The sequence below is a fragment of the Sphaeramia orbicularis genome, unplaced genomic scaffold (assembly GCF_902148855.1).
Source record: "Sphaeramia orbicularis unplaced genomic scaffold, fSphaOr1.1, whole genome shotgun sequence".
NCBI classification, from domain to species: domain Eukaryota; kingdom Metazoa; phylum Chordata; class Actinopteri; order Kurtiformes; family Apogonidae; genus Sphaeramia; species Sphaeramia orbicularis.
Window position 1 is genome coordinate 81,628 of NW_021941619.1, and position 22,153 is coordinate 103,780.

Here is a 22,153-nt window from a genome sequence, read left to right on the forward strand (position 1 = left end):
TCACTCCAAATCTTCCTTTACGCAGTTCGTGCGTAAAAATCAAAACTCACTTTCCATAAGAAAATGCGCTTTAAACTAAACTTCCCATGCTTTACGCACAGTTTTTCGGACTATTTTCTTACCTTAAGTGTCTCTATGTCCAGAGTAGCAGACTGTTCCATGTTTCAGTCTCATCTGTCACTGTGTTACATATTTCCACAAAGTTCCCACAGATGGAACGCACCAAATTCAGCTCCGCTCCGACACAGACGCTTCTTCTTTTTTTTCTTCCTCCTCTTTTTCTTTTCACTCATTCAGGAATAAAAAATAAATAAATAAATAAAAGACCAAACCATGCGTGTTCACTGCGGTCAGAGCTTCATTTTGGTCATGGTTGTGTTTGGTGGTGCGTCAGACGCGGACAGACTGTGCGGGATCAGGTGCTCCTCCTGCGGATCACTTTGGCTTCAAGACGCCGATGAAACGCACCGATCCACCGCAGAAGTCAGCGGCTGTCAAGGGGGAAAGATTAGGAACGGGTACATCCGGTTTCAAAATAAAAGTCGTGGATATGAACGAGTTTTACGCAATTTTTCTCCGGAGAATCTTAACCCATAAAGACCCAGTACTACTTCTGTGTCAGTTCCTAAATGAATTTTTCTCTATATTTAACCTTTCTTAAGTGATTTATCACCAGGACTGTGCACTCAAAAAAAGGATTCTTGGCTCTAATAAACATGAAGTAATATTTTAAAGTAAAATGTAACTGAAATATATGAAATTTAAAGTTTATTTATCCGAAAAAGTCAAACATAATGTGAATATGCTTAGTATGAAGTGAATCTAAACAAATAAAGTAAACTTAATTTACTAGATCACATAAAAAGGCTGAGCGTCACAGTCAAACACAGTTTATGTAAAAGTTTGCATTCACTAAATCAAATCTGACTGAAGGTATTTAATTTATTCATACTGACTCAATATGATAGAAAAAACATTGTATTAAATGCAACTCTTTACATTAAACTTATGTAATAAAATTACATGGAAAATTTACATGTAATTAAAATACATAAAGTCAACATTTTTGGCTTAATTATTTTTTTGAGTGTGTATTGGCAAGAATCTGGCGATACAATACTAATCACAACACTAAGATCATGATATGATATATCACGATACTGTTAAAAAGGCAATTTTTCCTTTATTTCTTTTTTTAAAATGGTGATTTCCTTGAAGAATTGAATTCCACCAGAAATATGCACAAATACTAAACACATTTTTATTTGATCACAACAGGATCTAATGCTCTATCAAAAAATGTTCCTGTGTTCAAACTTAAATAATTTCACAGACATTACAGTTTAAGATCCTTCTCAAATGTTCGTATTCTATTAGTTTATAATTATCATCGGAACATTATTTTAGTTAAATCCCAACAAAGAAACTAAGATTATTTCATAAAATAGTGTTAAATAATTATAAATAAAATATAAAAAAGAAAAGAAAAACAAAAAAACTAAAATGAACTTCCACAATATTTGCATTTGAATAAATACCTAAAAATATCAATACAGTACTTTTTAATATCGATACAGTATTGTGAAATGAAATATCGCGATATATTCCAGAACCAATATTTTCTTACACCCCTATTTATCACCACTGATTGTTATATTATCTTCCTTATTTTGCATATTTTCAGTGTAAATCATGTATTTTCTAATAGGGAATTTTCTGATCAGGTAGATGTCCATTAACCTCAGATTAAAGCTGAAGGTAATTATTTCAGAAATAGAGAAAACTGACGAAAAGTAACTTAAAAAAAAAAAAAAAAAAAATCCAAGAAGTGTTCAGAGAACCAAGATTATAATAGTTTTGGATTTTTCATTATAGTTTAGTTTTATTGATTTTTAACTTTTTTTTTGTCTCGAAGTCAGTTAGTTTTAATTAGTTTTTAGAGCAGGTTTGATAGTTTTGATTAGTTTTTGTTATTTTCTAAATGCTTAGTTTTAGTTTAGTTTTAATATTAATTTTAGTTTTGTCGTCTCTTTTCTCTTCTTCTCCGTTGTATTCAAATAAATCCCAGACAGGACTCTGCTGCTTTCTCCCAACTTTAGTCTTCATGTTTCCAGGCAGAGTGGGGACCAGAAGACGACTGGAAACCACAAGTGACGAGAAGTGACGGACCATTAAGTGTCGTATGGTGTTGCTAGCTAAAATTGCTTGGGGGAAATAAATCCATTTTATATCAATCCGACATTGACAAAGACGAAAACGAAGGGAATTTTATCCAGAATTTTTATTTGTTTTAGTTAGTTTTGTAAACACACAATACAGTTTCAGTTAGTTATCGTTTTTTTCTTCAAATTCTAGTTTTTATTTATTTCAGTTAACGAAAATGTTTTTACAGCTGTAGTTTTTGTCATTTCGTTAGTTTTCGTTAACGATAATTACCTCGCAGAGAACACAAACCTCCTCCAAGCACCCCGAACGGTGTGCATGTGTGGATCGACTGTTTCTTTTTAAAGTCAACAGTTTCCAGGTTGTTCCATACAGCAGAAAAAGTTGAAGCTTGGTCCCAGTCATGTGTATGTCAAATTATATTCAATTCCAATCAATATTTGTTGAGTTCTGATGAAAAATGTGTGGGAAAAGGAATTTTCAGTGTTATACTGAAATGTCCACAGAGTCCACATTCCACAGTGGATGTGGACAATTTTGTGCCAGATACAAGATATTGTTATAAGCTACAGGTGGATCAAACTGGAGGCTAATCAGTAGGGATGGGAATCAGGAACCGACCAGATCCCAGTAGCTCAATTCCTTGGAATCGTTTGCCTGCCTGCTTAACGATTCTGCTTATCGATTTCGCCTTCGTTGTGCATGTGCGATGACGTCACACATACGCTGCATTGTTTTGGTCAGAACGTAGCCAACATGGTGTTGAGGCAGAAATGGTCCAAAAAGACGACACCAGGTCCACTGGAACACTGTCAAAGCTTCCATGTTTTCAAAAGGGTGGAATCCCTCCAGTATGTTCAAACATTTGTCCACAGCATGGGATTCATTTACAGGAATGTCACGTATTTGATACGCTACATAGCGACGCTTGTGAATCTAGCGGCAGAGTGAACGCCAAGCCGTCATCCAGGCCCAGTTCTGGTTCCAGTGTGGGCAACAAACATCACACCCCCTCAAATACAAGTTTCCAAAGGTAGGGGAAAGGAAATGAGGTGCACAACAACGGGAGATGGGCAGAGTAGAACTGGTTCCATGTAGTGGAAATGTGGCGATAGAGGGACTAGTAAAGCATCTTTAGTTTCACTTTCACTGCACACTGCTGCTGCCCCCCCCCCCCCCCCCCCCAAACCAGGCCATGTGTCATCTGTTCTTATTATTTGTACATACTGTATATGTTCTATTTTCTGTGCAGATGGAAATATAAAAGACAGTTAATGCAAACACACCTGTTTGTACTCTTTAATTCCCTCACCCAATGACAATCAATAAGAGAATCGATAAAGAATCGGATCGATAAGCAATATCGATAATGGAATCGGAATCGTTAAGGTCTTATCAATTCCCATCCCCACTAATTGGAGTCATTTTGAATTTTTAATGAATTTCCGAAAATTGCTCAATGATGATAGGAAAATTGTAGATTTTGTGACCTTGCTGTGACCTTGAACTTTGGCCTACTTGGCCCAGAATGTAATGGGTTGGTCCCAGGGCCTAGGCCTATCTGTGGGGACAATCTGGTAAAGATGGTTGGAATAGTTTTCCTGTAAAGCTGCTACCAAACAAACAAACACACAAAGCAAGGTGATCAGAATACCTCCTGGCGGAGGTAAAGACTGAATATAAAATCAGGTGTGTCCATCCACTGTCACTGATCCAACTCCATAGGTTTTACTGCACTAGCATCTTAAAATATCCAACTCAGAACATGTGATGATGGGGGAAAAAACTGGTCACTGTTAGAAATATCTCATTTTGCAGCCATTGTTTTGCTTTGAATCTCTAATTCCTGTGATAAAATCCTCAATAATTCATCCACAGTCTCTCAAGCTTTGAAGATCGGCGACAACAATGTGATCTTGTCTAAAGGTACATGAAAGAAAAACTAATTTAACCCTTTAAAAACAGAGAAAACATAGGAAAAAGTAACTTTTTCAGCAAAAACAACCCCAATAACTGAACATAACAAGTGTGTCCATCCACTGTCACTGATCCAACGCCATGGGTTTTACTGGTGAACCAGTGTTGTAGAAGATGACTGTTTCCATGCTAACTACAGAGCCTCTGAACGTCCAAATGGGTCATATCTGATGACCATGAAAAGATGATAAACTGAATCTCTAATTCCTGTGATAAAATCCTCAATAATTCATCCACAGTCTCTCGGGCTTTGAAGATCGGAGACAACAATGTGATCGAGTCTAAAGGTACATGAAAGAAAAACTAATTTAACCCTTTAAAAACAGACAAAAAATTTTAAAAAAAGTAACTTTTTCAGCAAAAACCACCCCAATAACTGAACATAAAACAAAGTGTGTCCATCCACTGTCATTGATCGAACAATTGATCCAAGAAAACAGTGTTTCCATGGTAACTACAGAGCCTCTGAACATCCAAATGGGTCATATCTGATGACCATGAAAAGACGACAAACTGTATTTTACACCAATTATTTACATGTATTAATAGGATTAATGGATCAGAAGTTATTAAACAGTTTACAGCAGTAGATGGTTTTGGTCGCTGGTTTAGGTTTGGGTCTTTATGGGTTAAGTGAAAATCCAGTATGACGCAGCTTATGTTTTGATGTTTAACTATTATTTAAGTCACATTAAACCTCTGTGAATCCTCCTGAAACCTAGAGCTATGTATGTGGTGGCTTCCATTTGATTTTTTATTTACATTTCACTTTTCTTTAGTGGATAAGATAAGATAAGATAAGATAAGATAAGATAAGATAAGATAAGATAAGATAAGATAAGATAAGATAAGATGTTGAGAATAACCACAAATGAGTGAAAAATGAAATATGAGTAAAATAAGAACTTGGGTATTTATATAAATATAGAATTAAAATTGAATGTTATTTACAATTATTTATTTTGTGTTAATGATTACCATTCATTATAATATTATGCTTTGCATTTTTGTATTTCATTGTGTTTCGTCAGTATTAATACATTTAGTCACTGATGCATGTGATACATTCTAAAAACTTGGAACAGACAAAATATGACTGAAACAGTTTTTACTCAAAACGATCACTTCCATAATTTCCTTTCAGGCACAACAGTTGTTCTTTTTTGTTTTTTCTATTATGGATTTTTTTCCCTATTATTTGATTTTTTATTTGTGTTTATTATTATTATTATTATTATTATTATTATTATTATTATTATTATTATTATTATTATTATCTTCCACATGTTTTGTATTGTGTCTGAAATAAACTAAACTAAACTAATTTCAACTAACGCATATTTTAGGACTTTTAATAATTATGGTTAAACCTTAAAGACCTACTTTTTTTGTGGCAACTTTCAAATTATTATTTTTTTTCTATATATTTAACAGTTCAATAAATTAAAGTTTTATTAAAATTGAGAGATGCCTGATTTGATGTACTACTTTTTGAATTTACTCTGAACTTTAATGAACATTTATATGATCACTGAATCAAATATATGAAAATACCTAATTTTAAAGGATAATATCATAAGAAATATTAAGAAATTACTAATGACATGTTAAATGTAGCGAAAACCACAAACATACTTATAGGTCTTTAAGGGTTTATTCTGTCCAGTAAAACCTGATAGGACAAAGATTATATTACTTTAAAATGCACAATAAAATGATCAGTTTCTAATTTTCACAGCTTTCAGGTTGAGTCTCAGTATAGATGTCTGGCTGTTTTATTTCTTATTCAGCCAATTCAACAACAATTATTGGGTTTTTATTTCAGAATCAGACCTCGATTTTCATTTGAAGCTAAAAACAAACATGTTTCTACAACTTCCACCCATGTATGCATAGACGTTCTGATCCAAACACCCCAAATACAAGCGTAGGTTGCAACACATGTTAGAATAAATTGTATTTTTGTGATAAAAGATAATAATAATAATAATAATAATAATAATAATAATAATAATAATAATAATAATAATAATAATAATAATAATAAAACTTTATTTGTATAGCACCTTTCATATAGAAATTGTAGCCCAAAGTGCTTCACACTGATTGAAAAAATACAATATTAAAATACATTAAGATTTGATTATACATCAAGAAATAAAATGAAATTTGAGAGAAATACAATAAAATAAAAATAAAAATAAAAACAGCGCACATTAAAATATTTGATTATTCATAGAATTTTTGAAGTGCAAGACATAAGATGAAATTTGAGAGAAAAAGATGAAAAAACAGAGGCCACAGAGTTCATTTATTTCACTCTTGAAAGGATTAAGATCTTTTCAAAGCATTATTTTATGTAGAAATTCATATGAAAGCTTTTACTTTTAACAAATAAACACACGTATGAGCAAAACATTGTCGTAGTTACTCAATGTAGAGTCAGCTTTACATCATTTGTTACCATGACAACAGTATCAGATTGTAGATTTCTATCATCACGACTCGAATGTGGAAAAATGAACTTAGATATTATGGCTTTCTTCTGTATTTTACTTTCATAATCCAATAAAACAAACAAACAAAAAAAAGCCTCTGTGGACTATTTTTGTTGTTGGCCTTAAATTTGAGAAAATCATGTCTAAATATTTAATAAAAATACCTTCAAAATTTGACCCTGAATTAGAATTTGGGATGAAATGCCATTATTTTATGACATTAAAAGTGTGCAACTTCCTGTTTTATCCTCAGACTCTTGCAGACTTGACACAATCAGGTCATAATTTATGTGGAATATAAAGTAGGAAGCTTTTAAATCCTTATGTATGCAGACACATAACCCAGGGTAGGTGCAGTTCTAAACACATTAAAGGAAAATCTTCATATCGCCCTCTACATTTGACATTAGATGGTGGATGTTCAGCTCGTGTTGATTATCATTATGCCATTTTAAAAAAAAGAAAAAAAGAAAAACAGCTAAAAAGATTAAGTACAAACTGATACATATTCATACACAGACTATAGAAGAACATTCATTATAATACGGTTTCTGTCTAAATCATTGTCTGTGTTTCTTTGGTAATGTGTGCACTCTGGAGGAGACATGATGACACTGCAGGAAAATAAGAACGGTCAGAAAATTAAAATTAAAATTAAAATTGAAGCTCCAAGTTGTGATATTTAAGAGTTTTGAAAGGATTTAATTGCAAAAATTGAATGGAATAGGGGTAAATAATTATATTTTCAGTCATTTAAAACCACAAAAATTAGATTATACACGACGAAACATAATATTCTGATGCTGACAGTGAAATATTATTAACCCATAAAGACCCAAACATCCACCATCCAAGACCATCTGCTGATCTAAACTATTCAATAATCCACTAATCCAATCAATCCATGATATTAATTGGTGTAAAATGCAGTTTGTCATTTTATTATGGTCCCATTTGGACCTTCAGAGGCTCCATAGTTACCATGGAAACACTGTCATCTTCTACAACATTGATTCACCAGTAAAACCCATGGAGTTGGATCAATGACAGTGGATGGAAACACTGGGTTTATGTTTAGTTAATGTTAAATTTGTTGGAAAAAGTCGCTTTTTCTTGAGTTTTCTCTGTTTCTAATGTAATAACCCTCAAGTTTAATCTGAGTTTTAACGAACATCAAAATGTTCAGTGAATTAAATATAGGAAAACAGCTGATTTTCACTGAAAAAATGCAAAATACGGAAGGTAATATTATAATCTGCTCCTCTTTTCCAAAAATTCAATCTTCTCTCAGTTTTTGATGTGGACGTTTACCAGACCTGTGTCTTCACGTACAAATATGTTCACTTCACTCATATTCTTCCTAAAGTTTTTCACAATTTCTTTGTGTTGTCTTCTGTTATTCACAACTTTCCGACACGATTTTCAAGCAAATTTTTATCTTCCGTACTGCCGAACTTCAGTCTGTCAGTATTCTCTGAAATATGGTGGACCAAATCTGTGGAATAATCGAAGACCTGAACTTTAATCAACATCTACTTTATCATTGTTTAAAAAGCATCTGAAAAGGACTTTAATTCATGAAAAAATGTAAGGCTGTATATCACTTGATTTGTATTTGATGATTTGTAATGTGGATTACATTTTTATTGTTTTTACTTTAGTTTATTATTTCGGTTATATTGTATTTTTTTAATCCTTTTTTTGTGTATTGTTCATTTCGGGGAAGGTATTCATATAAGCCTTCTTTTTTTGGCTTCTAACCTCTCCTGCACAATTTTGTTACTTGTTTGAATGTTGTTGTTTTTTTTCCATTGCTGTTTTTATTTTTGCATAAATAAATAAATAAATAATGGTGATAAAGCACTTCAGGAAAGGTTAAATAGAGAGAAAATTTAATTTGGAAACTGACACAAAAGTAGCACTGTTTTTTATGGGTTAATCTGCCTATTTCTCTACCCAGAAAAAAACAGAAAACAGTGATCATAAGAAGAACTGGAAGAGGAAATTTAACATCAAAATAAGTGATAAGATAAGATTTTATTGATCCCACTGTGGGGATATTTCACAGTTGACAGCAACAACATACAACACACCAGTGCAAGAAAAAACAAACAAACAAAAAAAAAAAACGTGAGAGTGAAATTTAATCCTTTCATGCATGAATTATAAGAGCCTTTATCAAGATTTTTTTTTTTTTTTTTTTCCCAAAGTGTTTTTATTCCTCTTTAGGCATTAAAAATCAATGTGATTGAAATTTTTTGTATTAACCTATTTTTCATGGAGTTCCAAAAATGTCCACTCAGCTGGACACCATGCATTTAATTTTTGAAGCAAAGAAACATGTATTTAATGATATATTGTGTGAAAACTATGAAATAAAAACATCTTTAATGCAGCTCATCTGATGTTTTCTCACATTTTAACATACTCTAATACTAGTCATTACTCACTTTATAAAGATAATACACAATATGTTAACTACAGTCTACTAACAATAACAAGCAAGTGATTTGCACTCAAACATGTTACTGCAGATAAAGTTTATCAAGAACAGCAAAGTTACAGTAATGGTCTGAATGTCAGTGTGTGGGATGATGCATAAGCGTGTGTTGGCTGATATGGAGCTAAAACAACCAAACCCATGAATATACAAGAGAACAGCTGTAGAATAACTGTCCACTATAGTGACCACTGTGTATGAAAGGGTTAAAATCAGAATCAGTTTATTTGCCATTTGCAGAAAAATTGCATTGGAAAACGAGTTGCAAGAGCTCAGCATAAAAATAGATAAAACACAGTTGAAGATAAAAAAAAAAAAAAAAAGAAAAAGAAAAAAAACAATGAAAATTTACGTGAAAAACCTAATAAATCAACATAATTAAAGCAAAAGAAGAATATATAACTAAATGGTAATTCTATATAGAATTGGGGCTAAAAAAAAATAAAAAAATAAAAAAAAAAATAAAAAATTATGTAAATAACCTTATAAATCAACATAGTTAAAGCAAAAGAAGAATATATAACTAAATGGTAATTCTATATAGAATTAGGGATAAAACAAAACAAAACAAAAAAAAACAATAAAAAATTATGTAAATAACCTTATAAATCAACATAATTAAAGCAAAAGAAGAATATATAAGTAAATGGTAATTCTATATAGAATTAGGCTTAAAAAAAAAACAATGAAAAATTACACGAATAACCTAATAAATCAACTTAATTAAATCAAAAGAAGAATATATAACTAAATGGTAATTCTATATAGAATTAGGCTTAAAAAAAAAAAAACAGTGAAAAATTACACGAATAACCTAATAAATCAACTTAATTAAATCAAAAGAAGAATATATAACTAAATGGTAATTCTATATAGAATTAGGCTTAAAAAAAAAAAAACAGTGAAAAATTACACGAATAACCTAATAAATCAACTTAATTAAATCAAAAGAAGAATATATAACTAAATGGTAATTCTATATAGAATTAGGCTTAAAAAAAAAAAAAAACAGTGAAAAATTACATGAATAACCTAATAAATCAGCATAATTAAAGCAAAAGAAGAATCTATAACTAAATGGTAATTCTATATAGAATTAGGCTGAAAAAAAAAACAGAACAAAAACACACATTCATTCCTGTTCCGTCCTGTAAATTCCCCTTGGCTTCCAGCAGGGGGCAGCAGAGCCTGTGTGTGATCAGACAAATCCAATGGAATCCAGATCTGAACCAGGAATAAGAATCACCCGCAGATAGAAGTCAACATCTGAGGATGACGGACGCAAGTAAGCAAATGATGGCACAGAAAAGGTAAAAACAGCTAAATACAGACTATTTTATTTGTAATCCAGTCTCATATTTGATCTTTTTAGGAAATAAAACCTGTATTTTAATCTGCATTAATAAAATACAGATGGATTCCTGATGACGGACGTGTTGATGTTGGATTATGATGTTATTCATTATTATTTTTTATTATTATTTACTTTATCTGTGCTTTTCCTCTAGTGCTAAAATTGCTGCTGGAGCTGTGGTTTGTGTTGAGAGTGAAATAAGAGGAGATGTCACAATTGGTGAGGGTTTTATTTCTATAACCATTAATGTAGCAACAAATTCTAGCATCATGCTCCAGTCTGATCATGTGTGTGCTTTTATGTGTGTATGTGCAGGGGCTAGAACAGTGGTCCATCCTAAAGCCAGGATCATCGCAGAAGCAGGACCTATAGTGATCGGAGAAGGAAACCTGATAGAAGAACAGGCCCTCATCATTAACAGGTACAGGCTGTACTGGGAAAATACAAATATTACCAAGTGTGTTTGTCTCATTTCCAGTCCAAATATGTCATCACACTTAAAATAAGACTTTTAATTAACTAAAGGGTAAGTTTTTAGTGAGATATAACAAGTTATTTTTTGATGAATACATCTTGAAATTATTTATATTTCAAGAAATCTTACCAAGATAATTTTCACTTGTTCCACTGGTAGATTTTTTTTGCTTGATTTAAGTATAAATAAATAAACTGGAATTAGCAAAAATAAATAAATAAATAAATAAATAAATAAATAAATAAATATATATATATATCTTGAATTAAGCAAAAAAACAAAAAAAAATCTACCAATGGAACAAGTAAAAATGTCTTAATACAAGCAAAAAAAAAAAAAAAAATTGAATTAAGCAAAAACAACAACAACAACAAAAACCCTTTCAGCAAAAAAAAAAAAAAAAAATTGAATTAAGCAAAAACAACAACAACAACAAAAACCCTTTCAGCAAAAAAAAAAACAAAACTTGAATTATGCAAAATAAATCTTGAATTAAGCAAAAAAAAAAAATAAAAATCTTCCAATGGAATGTGTAAAAATTTCTTAATTCAAGCCAAAAAAAAAAAAAAAAATTTGAATTGAATTAAGCAAAAAAGAAAAAAAAAATCTTGAATCAAGCAAAAAACAAATCTACTAATGGAACAAGTAAAAAAAATTGTACTACAAGCAAAAAAAAAATAAATACTGAATTAAGCAAAAACAACAACAACAACAAAAACCCTTGAATTAAGGGAGAAAAAAAAAAAAAACTTGAATTATGCAAAATAAATCTTGAATTAAGCAAAAAAAAATCTTCCAATAGAACAAGTAAAAATTTCTTAATTCAAGCAAAATAAATCTTGAATTAAGCAAAAAAGTTTCTTGCATTAAGCAAAAAAAATATATATATCTTGAATTAAGAAAAAAAAATCTTGAATTAAGCAACAACAACAACAACAAAATCTACCAATGGAACAAGTAAAAATGATCTTGGTCAGATTCCTTGAGGTAGATTTTCCAGATCTATTGTCTAAAAATCAGTTCTTATGTTTCACTGAAACGTTCCTCTTTAGGTGATTCTGTCTTATTTTAAGTGTGATGACATATTTGGACTAGAAATGAGAAAAACACACTTGGTCAGATTCAGATGTTTTCCAGTGTGGATCATATATTCCTCACAGATCAAACTGGGACAGTGGGAACACTTTTCATGTTCAGTAGTCTCTGTGTTTAAACTAAATAACTTCTCTCCATGTTTAATGCGTCTATGAACAGGTCTGTGTAAGTACTTTCACATGACATGTTACAATTTATAGAAATACAATTTGAGGGTAAAAATACTTAAATGAGTGCTGTGTGACACGGGGACTTTTCACTTTACACAAATGTACACAACATGCTGTTCTCAGAAGAAACTGATACTGAATGAAACAGGGTTTTAGCTCTGGTGTTTAACTACAACTGTGAACAAAACTGGATAAAAATGTTGAAATGGTAGGTTTTTATGAACACAGATCTGTTGTGAAACAGGAACAGTAGTCAGAATAAAAGACTTTGGAGCTGAAACACTACAAATATGTTAATAAACCTTTATTTAACATACATATAACAAACTGAAGTGATATATACTGTTAACAGTGGAGCATATTTGACACATAATTGGATTGTCCATAACTTTTTTATACTCACATACTGTTGGATAATTAGTTCCTACAGATTCACAGATTTCAAATATCACTGATACAAGCCAGAAAGAATGTTATTATTAAAGTTAATAACGCATTTACATATTTTAGTCCTGTTTAGGTTTCATTTTATATTGATTTCTTTATATCTTTTTTTATTTTTGTACAGGTGATACTGAAATTTTGTAAACTTTTTTTTTTCACCCTGTTCTTTTTGTTTTTGTTTGTGAAGTGTCTTTGAGTGTCCAAAAAAGTTCTGTATAAGTGTGACGTATTATTATCCCTCAGGTATGCGGGTGCGCCTTTTAGGCACACTTTGCACTTTGTGTTGAAAAACTTCATATTATTTTTCACAATTTAAATAAGGTTAGAATTCAAAAGTTGTTCATTTGAGCATGATCTTTAAAATTCTGGACACCAACTAAAATGTGCACATTGTCAACAAAAGAAAATTACAAGTGTGCCTAAAATGCACTATTTCTTCCATTTGATATGTATGACTAGATTTACAAAAATAAAAATCAAATTAGAGCAGAAAAATAAATCAATATATAATATTTAATAGTTTGATTTGTAGGTGTGCATTTTACGCACACTTGGTGACAGATGCTAGTATTTTTGAACATTTGACCTAACGCCAAAAATAATAATGCAAATTAACCAGTGTTGGAGTTAATCACTGACATATGCCAGGATGAAAAATTCAAATAATGTCTGATCCACTTTTTATGTAGTATATTGAAAAAAATATTTTTTTTCTGTTTTTTCAATCCAAAAAAAATGGTTTGTTTACATTACAAACATAGCATTTAAAGGGTTAAAAAATGTGACAATTATTGAGTATTTGGTATTTTTATTTACAGCTCAAGTTGATGAAATAGAAAAAAGTGTAAAAGAATTAAAAACAAACTGTATGAAATGTTTTTGACATTATTCCACAAGTGTGCAAAAAAGGCACACTTGGTGCTTAGTAAGGGCCTCTCTGGATGGGATACCGGAAGGTTGTTATTATTATTATTATTATTATTATTATTATTATTATTATTGTTATTATTATTATTATTATTATTATTATTATTATTATTATTATTATTATTATTATTATAAACAGTTCCGTAAAATAGAGTTCTTAAGATAAAAAACAACTGTTGCTATCGTATAATTTAATCATGCTTCTATATGTAAAGCACTTTGGTCTTCTTTATGTTGTTGTAAAGTGCTATATAAATTAACTTTGTGTGATTGATTGAAAAAAAAATGAGCCTATTTGAGAAACAATAGGTGAAACTTTAATTTTTGACACTAATGTTAACTTTTTTTTTTTCACTATATTTTTATTGGTATTTAAGTTTTAGATTGAAAGGTACACAAAGTAAATGATATACATAAGAAACATAAATCAAAACAACATAAACACTCATACGAGGGCTGTTCAATAAGTTTATGGCTTCACCCAGAAATACCGGTTGTTATAATACAGGATGTTACATTCTTTCGTGATGGGATAGTGATGCTTGAACATCGATGGACCAAGTGCATTGCTGTAAATGGAGATTATGTTGAAAAATAAAATATAAATTATCAGTCTGTGTTGTTCTGTTCTGGGTGAGGCCATGAACTTATTGAACGGCCCTCGTACACACACCCATTCACACCATGTAGACTTGCACCAAATGATATATAAATATATATAAATACCATACCATACCAACTTTATTTATAAAGCACTTTAAGAACTTTACAGCTGGCCAAAGTGCCGTACACCAAACATAAAACAAGGGATTAAATAAGTAAATAAAACTAGTGATAACACAGGGTTATCACTAGTAAATAACATACATATATTCTTATGAACATGTGTACATATATGAACAAAAAATAATAATAATAAATTATACAAATATTAAAATACAGCAGTCATAATAAAAAAATTAAATAAAATTGAACAATGATAATTTGTTTGACATGTTTCTATTTTCCAGATCCCATAATGTTCATATAAGGTTCCCATAATTACTAATGTTCACTTTTGCTTGTTCTGTTCCATCCACTCATGTCAGCCCTGTGTCTACCTCATTGTTGTTGTTTTTTTTCTGTAGTTATCCAGAGAACATCATGCCTGACGCTGAGGACGTGGAACCAAAGACCATGAGCATCGGTGCTAACAATGTGTTCGAAGTGGGATGTGGTATCCTTCACAGTCTCATACAGAAACATACACCAGTACTGGATTGTCAAATCAGATCTACAGTTGGGCTGACATACTGGGATTTTGTCTCTGATAAACTGTGCAGTTGCTTCGTTTGTCCACCAGAGTGCACTAGTATCTTAAAATACCAACTCAGAACATGTGACTATGGGGAAAAAAATGGGTCACTGTCAGAAATATCTCATTTTGCAGCCATTGTTTGGCTTTGAATCTCTAATACCTGTGATAAAATCCTTAATAATTCGTCCACAGTCTCTCAAGCTTTGAAGATCGGAGACAACAATGTGATCGAGTCTAAAGGTACGTAAAAGGAAAACTCATTTAACCTTTGAAAACAGAGAAAACTGAAGAAAAAGTGACTTTTTTTTGGTAAAATCTAGCGTCTCCATGTCCGTCCACTGTCATTGATCCAACTCCATGGGTTTTACTGGTGAATCAATGTTGTAGAAGATGACGGTGTTTCCATGGTAACTACGGAGCCTCTGAACATCCAAATGGGTCATATCTGATGACCATGAAAAGATGACAAACTGTATTTTACACCAATTATTTAAACGTTTTGATAGAATTAGTGGATGAACAGGTATTAAACATTTTCGATCAGTGAATGATTTTTTGTTGAGGGATTTGGTAGAAGTATTAAGTTTGTGGTAGGCGACTGTTATTACATTTGTGGGATTATTATGTTAAAAGCTGCAAATTTTTATTACGTTTGTGAGCTTAACAGCAGTTTTGGATGTGTTTATTCATCTGCTACAGCACTTATCATTTTTTTCACTAATTGTGCATACTATAAATGTGCAACAGCATTAATAACAGCAGTAAAACCTTAATAAAAGCATTTGAATCAACATTGTAGAAGATGACGGTGTTTCCACGGTAACTACAGAGCCTCTGAACGTCCAGATGGGTCATATCTGATGACCATGAAAAGATGACAAACTGTATTTTACACCAATTATTTCAAGGAGGACGCAAGGGGTATGTTTTTGACTCAGTTTGTTTGTTAACACTCTAGCAGCAAAATTATCGGTTGAATTCAGACCAAATTGGGTTTATAGATTGTTAGTGACCCCAAATAAATGTCATTACATTTTGGGAAAAGTAGGTCAAAGTTTCAATTTTTAATGAATTTTTAAAATCTTTTTTTCCCATTTACTTACAGTGGGTGAAATTTTAAACATCTTTTGCAGCAAAACTATTGGTGGAATTCATACCAAACTGGGTTTATAGATTACCAGTGACCCAGAATAGATCTAGTTCTGATAGTTGTAATTTTTTATGAATTTTTCAATAATTTTTTTTTCTTCTCCCATTTATTTATACACTGGAAAAAATCCAAATCTTACCAAATGTATTTTTCTCATTTCTAGTCAAAATATCTCATCACACTTAAAATAAGACATAATCACCTAAAGAGGAACTTTTCAGTGAGATATAGGAACTTATTTTTTAGACGATAGATCTGGGAAATCTTATTTCAAGAAATTTTACCAAGAAAATTTTCACCTTTTCCATTGGCAAATTTTTTTATTTTATTTTTATTTTTTATTTTTTGCTTGAATTAAGCAAAAAAAAAAAAAAAAAAAATCTTGAATTAAGAAAAAAAATAAATAAGTAAAACTTGAATTAAGCAAAGAAAAAAAAAAATCTACCAATGTGAAAACTGCTTAATTCAAGTAAAAAAAAAAAATATTTTTTTTAATTAAGCAAAAAATAAAATCTACTAATGGAACAAGTGAAAACTGCTTAATTCAAGTAAAAAAAAAAAATCTTGAATCAAGCAAAAAAATTATAATCTTGAATTAAGCAAAAAAAAAAAAAAAGTTGAATTAAGCAAAAAAAAAAAAAAAAAAAAAATTCTTGAATTAAGCAAAAAATAATAATCTTGAATTAAGTAAAAACAATCTACCAATGCAACAAATGAAAACTGCTTAATTCAAGTCAAAAAAAAAAAAAAAATCTACCAATGGAGCAAGTGAAAGCTGCTTAATTCAAGCAAAAAAAAAAAAAAAAAAAAAAAAAAAAAAAAAATCTTGAATTAAGCAAAAAACAAAACAAAACAAAAAGAACAATGGAACAAATGAAATTGCTTAATTCAAGCAAAAAAAAGACTTGAATTAAGCAAGACAAAAAAAATCTTGAATTAAGGCAAAAAAAAAAAATCTTAATTTAAGCAAAAAAAAAATCTTTCATTAAGCAAAAAAAAAATATTCCAATGGAACGAGTGAAAATTATCTTGGTAAGATTTCTTGAAGTATGATTTTCCAGATCTATTGTCTAAAAATCAGTTCTTATATCTCACTGAAAAGTTCCTCTTTAGGTGATTCTGTCTTATTTTAAGTGGGATGAGATATTTGGACTAGAAATGAGAGAAATATACTTGGTAAGATTTTTTTTTTTTTTTTTCCAGCGTAATGGGCGAAATTTCACAGTCTATAAAAACATCTATTTTGTTTCAATGTACTTCAAACTTGTCACATATACAGAGGCGACTGATATTCTGACATCAGCACATACATAGACATGATGACATCAGCTGGATCGACGCCAAAATAAGCAACAATACGTGCGAGGGGCGGGGCTTGTGCCTGGCACCACTGGTTTCCATGTATTTCTAGTATCAGTGCATGAACATGATGACCAGTAGATGGTTTAGGTCAGCGGTGGCTGTTTGGGTCTTTCAGAGTTAATCCTAACTTGTTCCACATTAGGGTTTCAGTTCATTTTTGTTGTCAGTGTGGGTAATATCCTCATATAAAACACTAAATCCATAAAACCTAACCTAAGAAAGACAGTGAATGAAAAATAAAAGCGACAGGAAATGAAAGCGAAGTTGAGCTGCTCATAAGTTTGCACATGTCTGTTTCAGTTCCCCCCTCACTGGTGAACTCAGACGTTCTCTGAGGCTTCTTTTGGTTTTCCTATCACTTGATTTGCACTTTGAAAGCGTCTCTTTGTTTATGTCAAATCACAGCTGATCTGGGGAGGAACGTGATGCTAACCAGCGGCTGCATCGTCGGCGCCTGTTGTCAGATCAACACGTGTGAAGTCGTACCGGAGAACACGGTCGTGTACGGGTCCAACTGCATCAGGCGTGTGCAGAATGAAAAACCACAGGTCAGTCGCTGGGTTTCCACCATGGCTGTTGTGTTTTGGTCAAATTTGGCCCAAAATTCAGACGTTTAAATAGACAATGAAGGTGCAATGAGTGAACTAAAACAGATGAGGTGTTGTTAACCCTTTCGTACATACTGGTCACTACAGTGGACAGCTATTCTACAGCGGTTCTCTTGTATATTCATAGGTTTTGTTGTTCTTTTTGTTGTTGTTTTTTTTTTTTTGCACATATCTTTATTGAAGTTTTAAGACACTACATATCTTTCTGACATGAATTGGTAACATTATGTAGATTTCTCCTGAGCATAAACCCCCAGAATCACAAGCCCACCCCATAGTTTTCACACAATTTATCTGTAAATACATGTTTCTGTGCGTCAAAAATTAATGGTGTCCAGCTGAGTGGACATTTTTGCAACTTCATGAAAAACAGGTTCATAAGAATTTTTTTTTGTCATTATTATTTTTTTTAATGTATTTTTAAAAAAATTTTTAAATTATTTTTATTTGATTTATTTATTACCTCCGCCAAGGAGGTTATGTTTTTGCCAGGGTTTGTTTGTTTGTTTGTTTGTTTGTCTGTCCGTTAGTGTGCAACATAACTCAAAAAGTTATGGACAGATTTGGATGAAATTTTCAGGGTTTGTTGGAAATGGGATAAGGAAGAAATGCTTAAATTTTGGTGGTGATCGGGGGTGGGGGGGCCCACGGGGGGGCCACTGATCAGCCTTGGCGGAGGTCTGCGCTCTCCGAGTGCTTCTAGTTTTTATTTATTTTTCAGAAGAAAATTTTCCAGTCGCGTTGTTTTTCGTGCCTAAAGAGGAATAAAAACATTCTGGAAAAAATTTTGAATAAGGTTCTAATATTTCGTGCATGAAAGGGTTAATAGAGGTTATTATAAAGCACAGGTGTCAAACATGCGGCCCGGGGGCCAAATCCAGCCCGCCAAACGGTCCAGTCCGGCACTTGGGATGAATTTATGAAATGCAAAAACAAGATATTAACAATCCTTTTAGTTCAGGTTCCACATTCAGGCTAATTCAATCTCAAGTGGGCAGGATTCAGTCAAATACGATCATAATAACAGATAAATAATGACAACTCCAAATGTTTCTCTTTGTAATTGTAAATATTTTTATGTATTTACATGAAAACAAATTATAATTTTGCAAAAAAAAATGGGAATAACCTGAATAAATATGAACAACCGGAAATGTCTTAAGACACAGGTGTCAAACATGCGGCCCGGGGGCCAAATCCGGCCCGCCAAAGGGTCCAGTCCGGCCCTTGGGATGAATTTGTGAAATGCAAAAATTACACTGAAGAAATTAACAATCAATGGTGTCAAAATCATTTTAATTCAGGTTCCACATACAGACACATACAGTCCAATTCGATTTCAAGTGGGTCAGAACCAGTAAAATATTACATTGGGTTACAAAAAAATATTTTTTGCAAGTTGTCTAGGTTTTTTCAACTGAATTAGGACCATTTTGCACCGCTAAATCCAAAAATGACATCTGTTTTTCTCAATCAGGTCAGGTTTTTTTGCTAATTGATTTTGAAAAATCTGATCGTCTCACAAAATTGATTACATTTTTGTGACTTTATCAGTTGATTTTTTATATAGTTCTCACCCAAAATAAGTTTTAAGAGAAAAAAAATCATTTTCTAACAGGATGTTTTTATTATTTATTATGTATTCACCGCAGATGTAGCAGAATACGTCAGGCCTATTTTTGCAAGATCTTCTAGTCGAAGCCATTTCATTCACCTGTAATATTAAAAAAAAAACATTAATCATAAATTGGCAAAAGTAAAATCTTCAGAACTCGTTTATTGCAAGAAATTTGAGAGAATTTTGTATCATATGATGTGAAAATGCCCATAAATGTAAGCAAAAATGTTAAAAAGCCAATATGTAGCATAGTTCAGAAAGTTGACCTGATTGAGCAAAATGAATGTGATTTTTGGATTCAGCACACCAAAATTATCCTAAATCAGCTCAAAAAACTTAAACAGTAAATTTGTTGTTGACCAGTGTTATCATAATAACCTATAAATAATGAAAACTACAAAATTTTCTCGTTGTTGAAGTGTGAAAAAACTAAAATTATACAAAAATATTTACATTTACAGACTAGCCTTTTACAAAAAAATGTGAAAAACCTCAAATTTCTTAAGACAAGTATGCAGAATTGTACCAATATTCTGCCTGTTACTAAATGTTTTGTGTATTTGTCGATCCACTGTGATCTGTAAGTTGTAATGCATATGTATAAATGATAAATTAAAGCATAATATTGATAAAATGGCACTTGTTTTTCTTGAGAATTTTCAGGTTGTTCATATTTGTTCATGTTATGTTCAAGTATGATTCATAGATGTAAACATTTGCATTACAGAATTTGACTTTTTTCACTCAAAAACAGAGAAAAATTCTTTGGAGTTTTACATTATTTATCAATTCTTAACCAATTATTTATATTATTTTACTGGTCCGGCCCACTTTATATCATATTAGGCTGTATGTGGAACTGAACTAAAATGAGTTTGACACCCCTGTCTTAACTAAGTTCAATTTTAACAAGATTCTGCTTGTTACTAAATGTTTTGTGTGTTTGTAGATCCATTGTGATCTGTAAGTTATAATGTACATGTGTAAATGACAAACTGAGGCAGAATATTGGTAAAATTACACTTAGTTTTTCAGTTTTTTCATGTTATTCACATCTTTTGAAAGGATAGTTTGTAGATGTAAACCTTTTCATAATGTAAATTTACTTTTTCGCTCTAAAACATAGAGAAAAGTTTGGAGTTGACATTATTTATATATTATTATGTTATTATTTCACTGATTTTACCCACTTTACATCAAATTTTGTTGAATGTGGCCCCGGAACTAAAATGAGTTTAACACCCCCAATATAAAGGGTTAATCTGTGGACAAATGTGTGTGATTTTTGTTTTGTTTTTTTTCTCTCGCAGCCTCAGACTCTGCAGCTCGACTTCCTCATGAAAATCCTGCCCAACTATCACCACCTGAAGAAGACGGTTAAAGGAAGCGGCACCCCGATCCGAAGTTAACCTGGATCTGGATCCAGAGGGACGAGGCCTTCTGCACACAGACACTAATGTTTCCCTAAATGCAGTGTGTTACACATTATAGTCACTTTTATGTGTTTGTTTTTTGTTTTTTTTTTACCAGGTCAGATGCTGTTTATTATCCTGCCTTCATATGCTATGGGAATTATGGTAAATACAGGGTGACACAAAAAAATGGGAACTTTTTAACAATCCAATAAAACCAAGAGTGATGGAAGAAAAATATTTTATTTATAGTAATTGAAACCTTAAAACATGCCATTTAAGAAATAATAATGGAATTTTCATTTTTTAAAAATGACTTCCTGTAGATGGCGTCCTCCTGTACGAATGCATTCTTGAAATCTGCTGTTGAGATTCCTCATTGACCGCTGCGACATCTCAGCTGGGATACTGTGAATTTCATCCTGAATTCTCTGTTTTAACTCATCCAGAATTCTTGGTCGAGTCGTGTACACTTTACTCTTGAGATAGCCCCACGAGAAAAAAATCACAAACGGACAAATCTGGCGATCTAGGGGGCCAGGGAACGTTACCGAATCTTGAGATCACACGGTTACCGAACAATTCTCGCACAGCCGCCAATGGTTACTAAAATGGAGATGTGTTTACTTGCTCAAGGTCACTGTCTCGCAGTGTTGCCACTTGCTCATGTCTGCCAATACGCACTTCAAAAATTCCCGTTTTTTTGGGTCACCCTGTACTAGTTACGAACTTGGAATTTGCACATTTTTTTTTTGGAGAACTAGAAAAAGTTTTTGGGGTCATTCCATATGAAATCAACAGATTTTAAGAAAATTTCCCACCTGACCCTTTCAGATTTTTCAAAATTTTTACATACACATAGAGCATTATATATGATGGGAAAATCCGAAATTCCAAGGCTTAGTTGTAAATAGTTCCAAAGTTATGACCATTTGAAGTAGGTAGGGGGGACTCTAAAATTGCGACCAAAATTAAGACGAAAACGTCCATATATAATTTGAACATTTAACATAGACTTAATTTCAGTGCAAAAAAAATTCAGATACTTAATTTCAGTGCAAAAAAGTTGAGATACGTAATTTCGGTGAAAAAAAAAAATTCAG

General features: G+C 31.7%; 1 protein-coding gene and 1 pseudogene across 1 annotated transcript; one reads left to right on the plus strand and one right to left on the minus strand.

Annotated features, from left to right (window-relative positions):
- LOC115416538 (zeta-sarcoglycan-like) overlaps positions 1-468 on the minus strand; it is an 82,021-nt pseudogene extending 81,553 nt beyond the window's left edge.
- Positions 469-10,352: 9,884 nt separating this feature from the next.
- LOC115416539 (dynactin subunit 6) lies at positions 10,353-21,217 on the plus strand. The gene is made up of 7 exons (XM_030130340.1): positions 10,353-10,448; positions 10,647-10,711; positions 10,808-10,913; positions 14,731-14,819; positions 15,093-15,140; positions 17,818-17,960; positions 20,949-21,217. Exons 1-7 carry the CDS (start codon positions 10,411-10,413, stop codon positions 21,045-21,047), a joined length of 588 nt encoding a protein of 195 aa, XP_029986200.1. The 5' UTR covers positions 10,353-10,410; the 3' UTR covers positions 21,048-21,217.
- The last annotated feature ends 936 nt before the right edge of the window (positions 21,218-22,153 follow it).

Coding starts and splice junctions, on each gene's coding strand:
- LOC115416539 (XM_030130340.1), top strand. CDS start 10,411: ATGACGGACGCAAGTAAGCAAATGATGGCACAGAAAAG. Junction 14,820..15,092: donor TGTGTTCGAAGTGGGATGTG/GTATCCTTCACA, acceptor ATTCGTCCACAG/TCTCTCAAGCTTTGAAGATC. Junction 15,141..17,817: donor CAATGTGATCGAGTCTAAAG/GTACGTAAAAGG, acceptor GTCAAATCACAG/CTGATCTGGGGAGGAACGTG.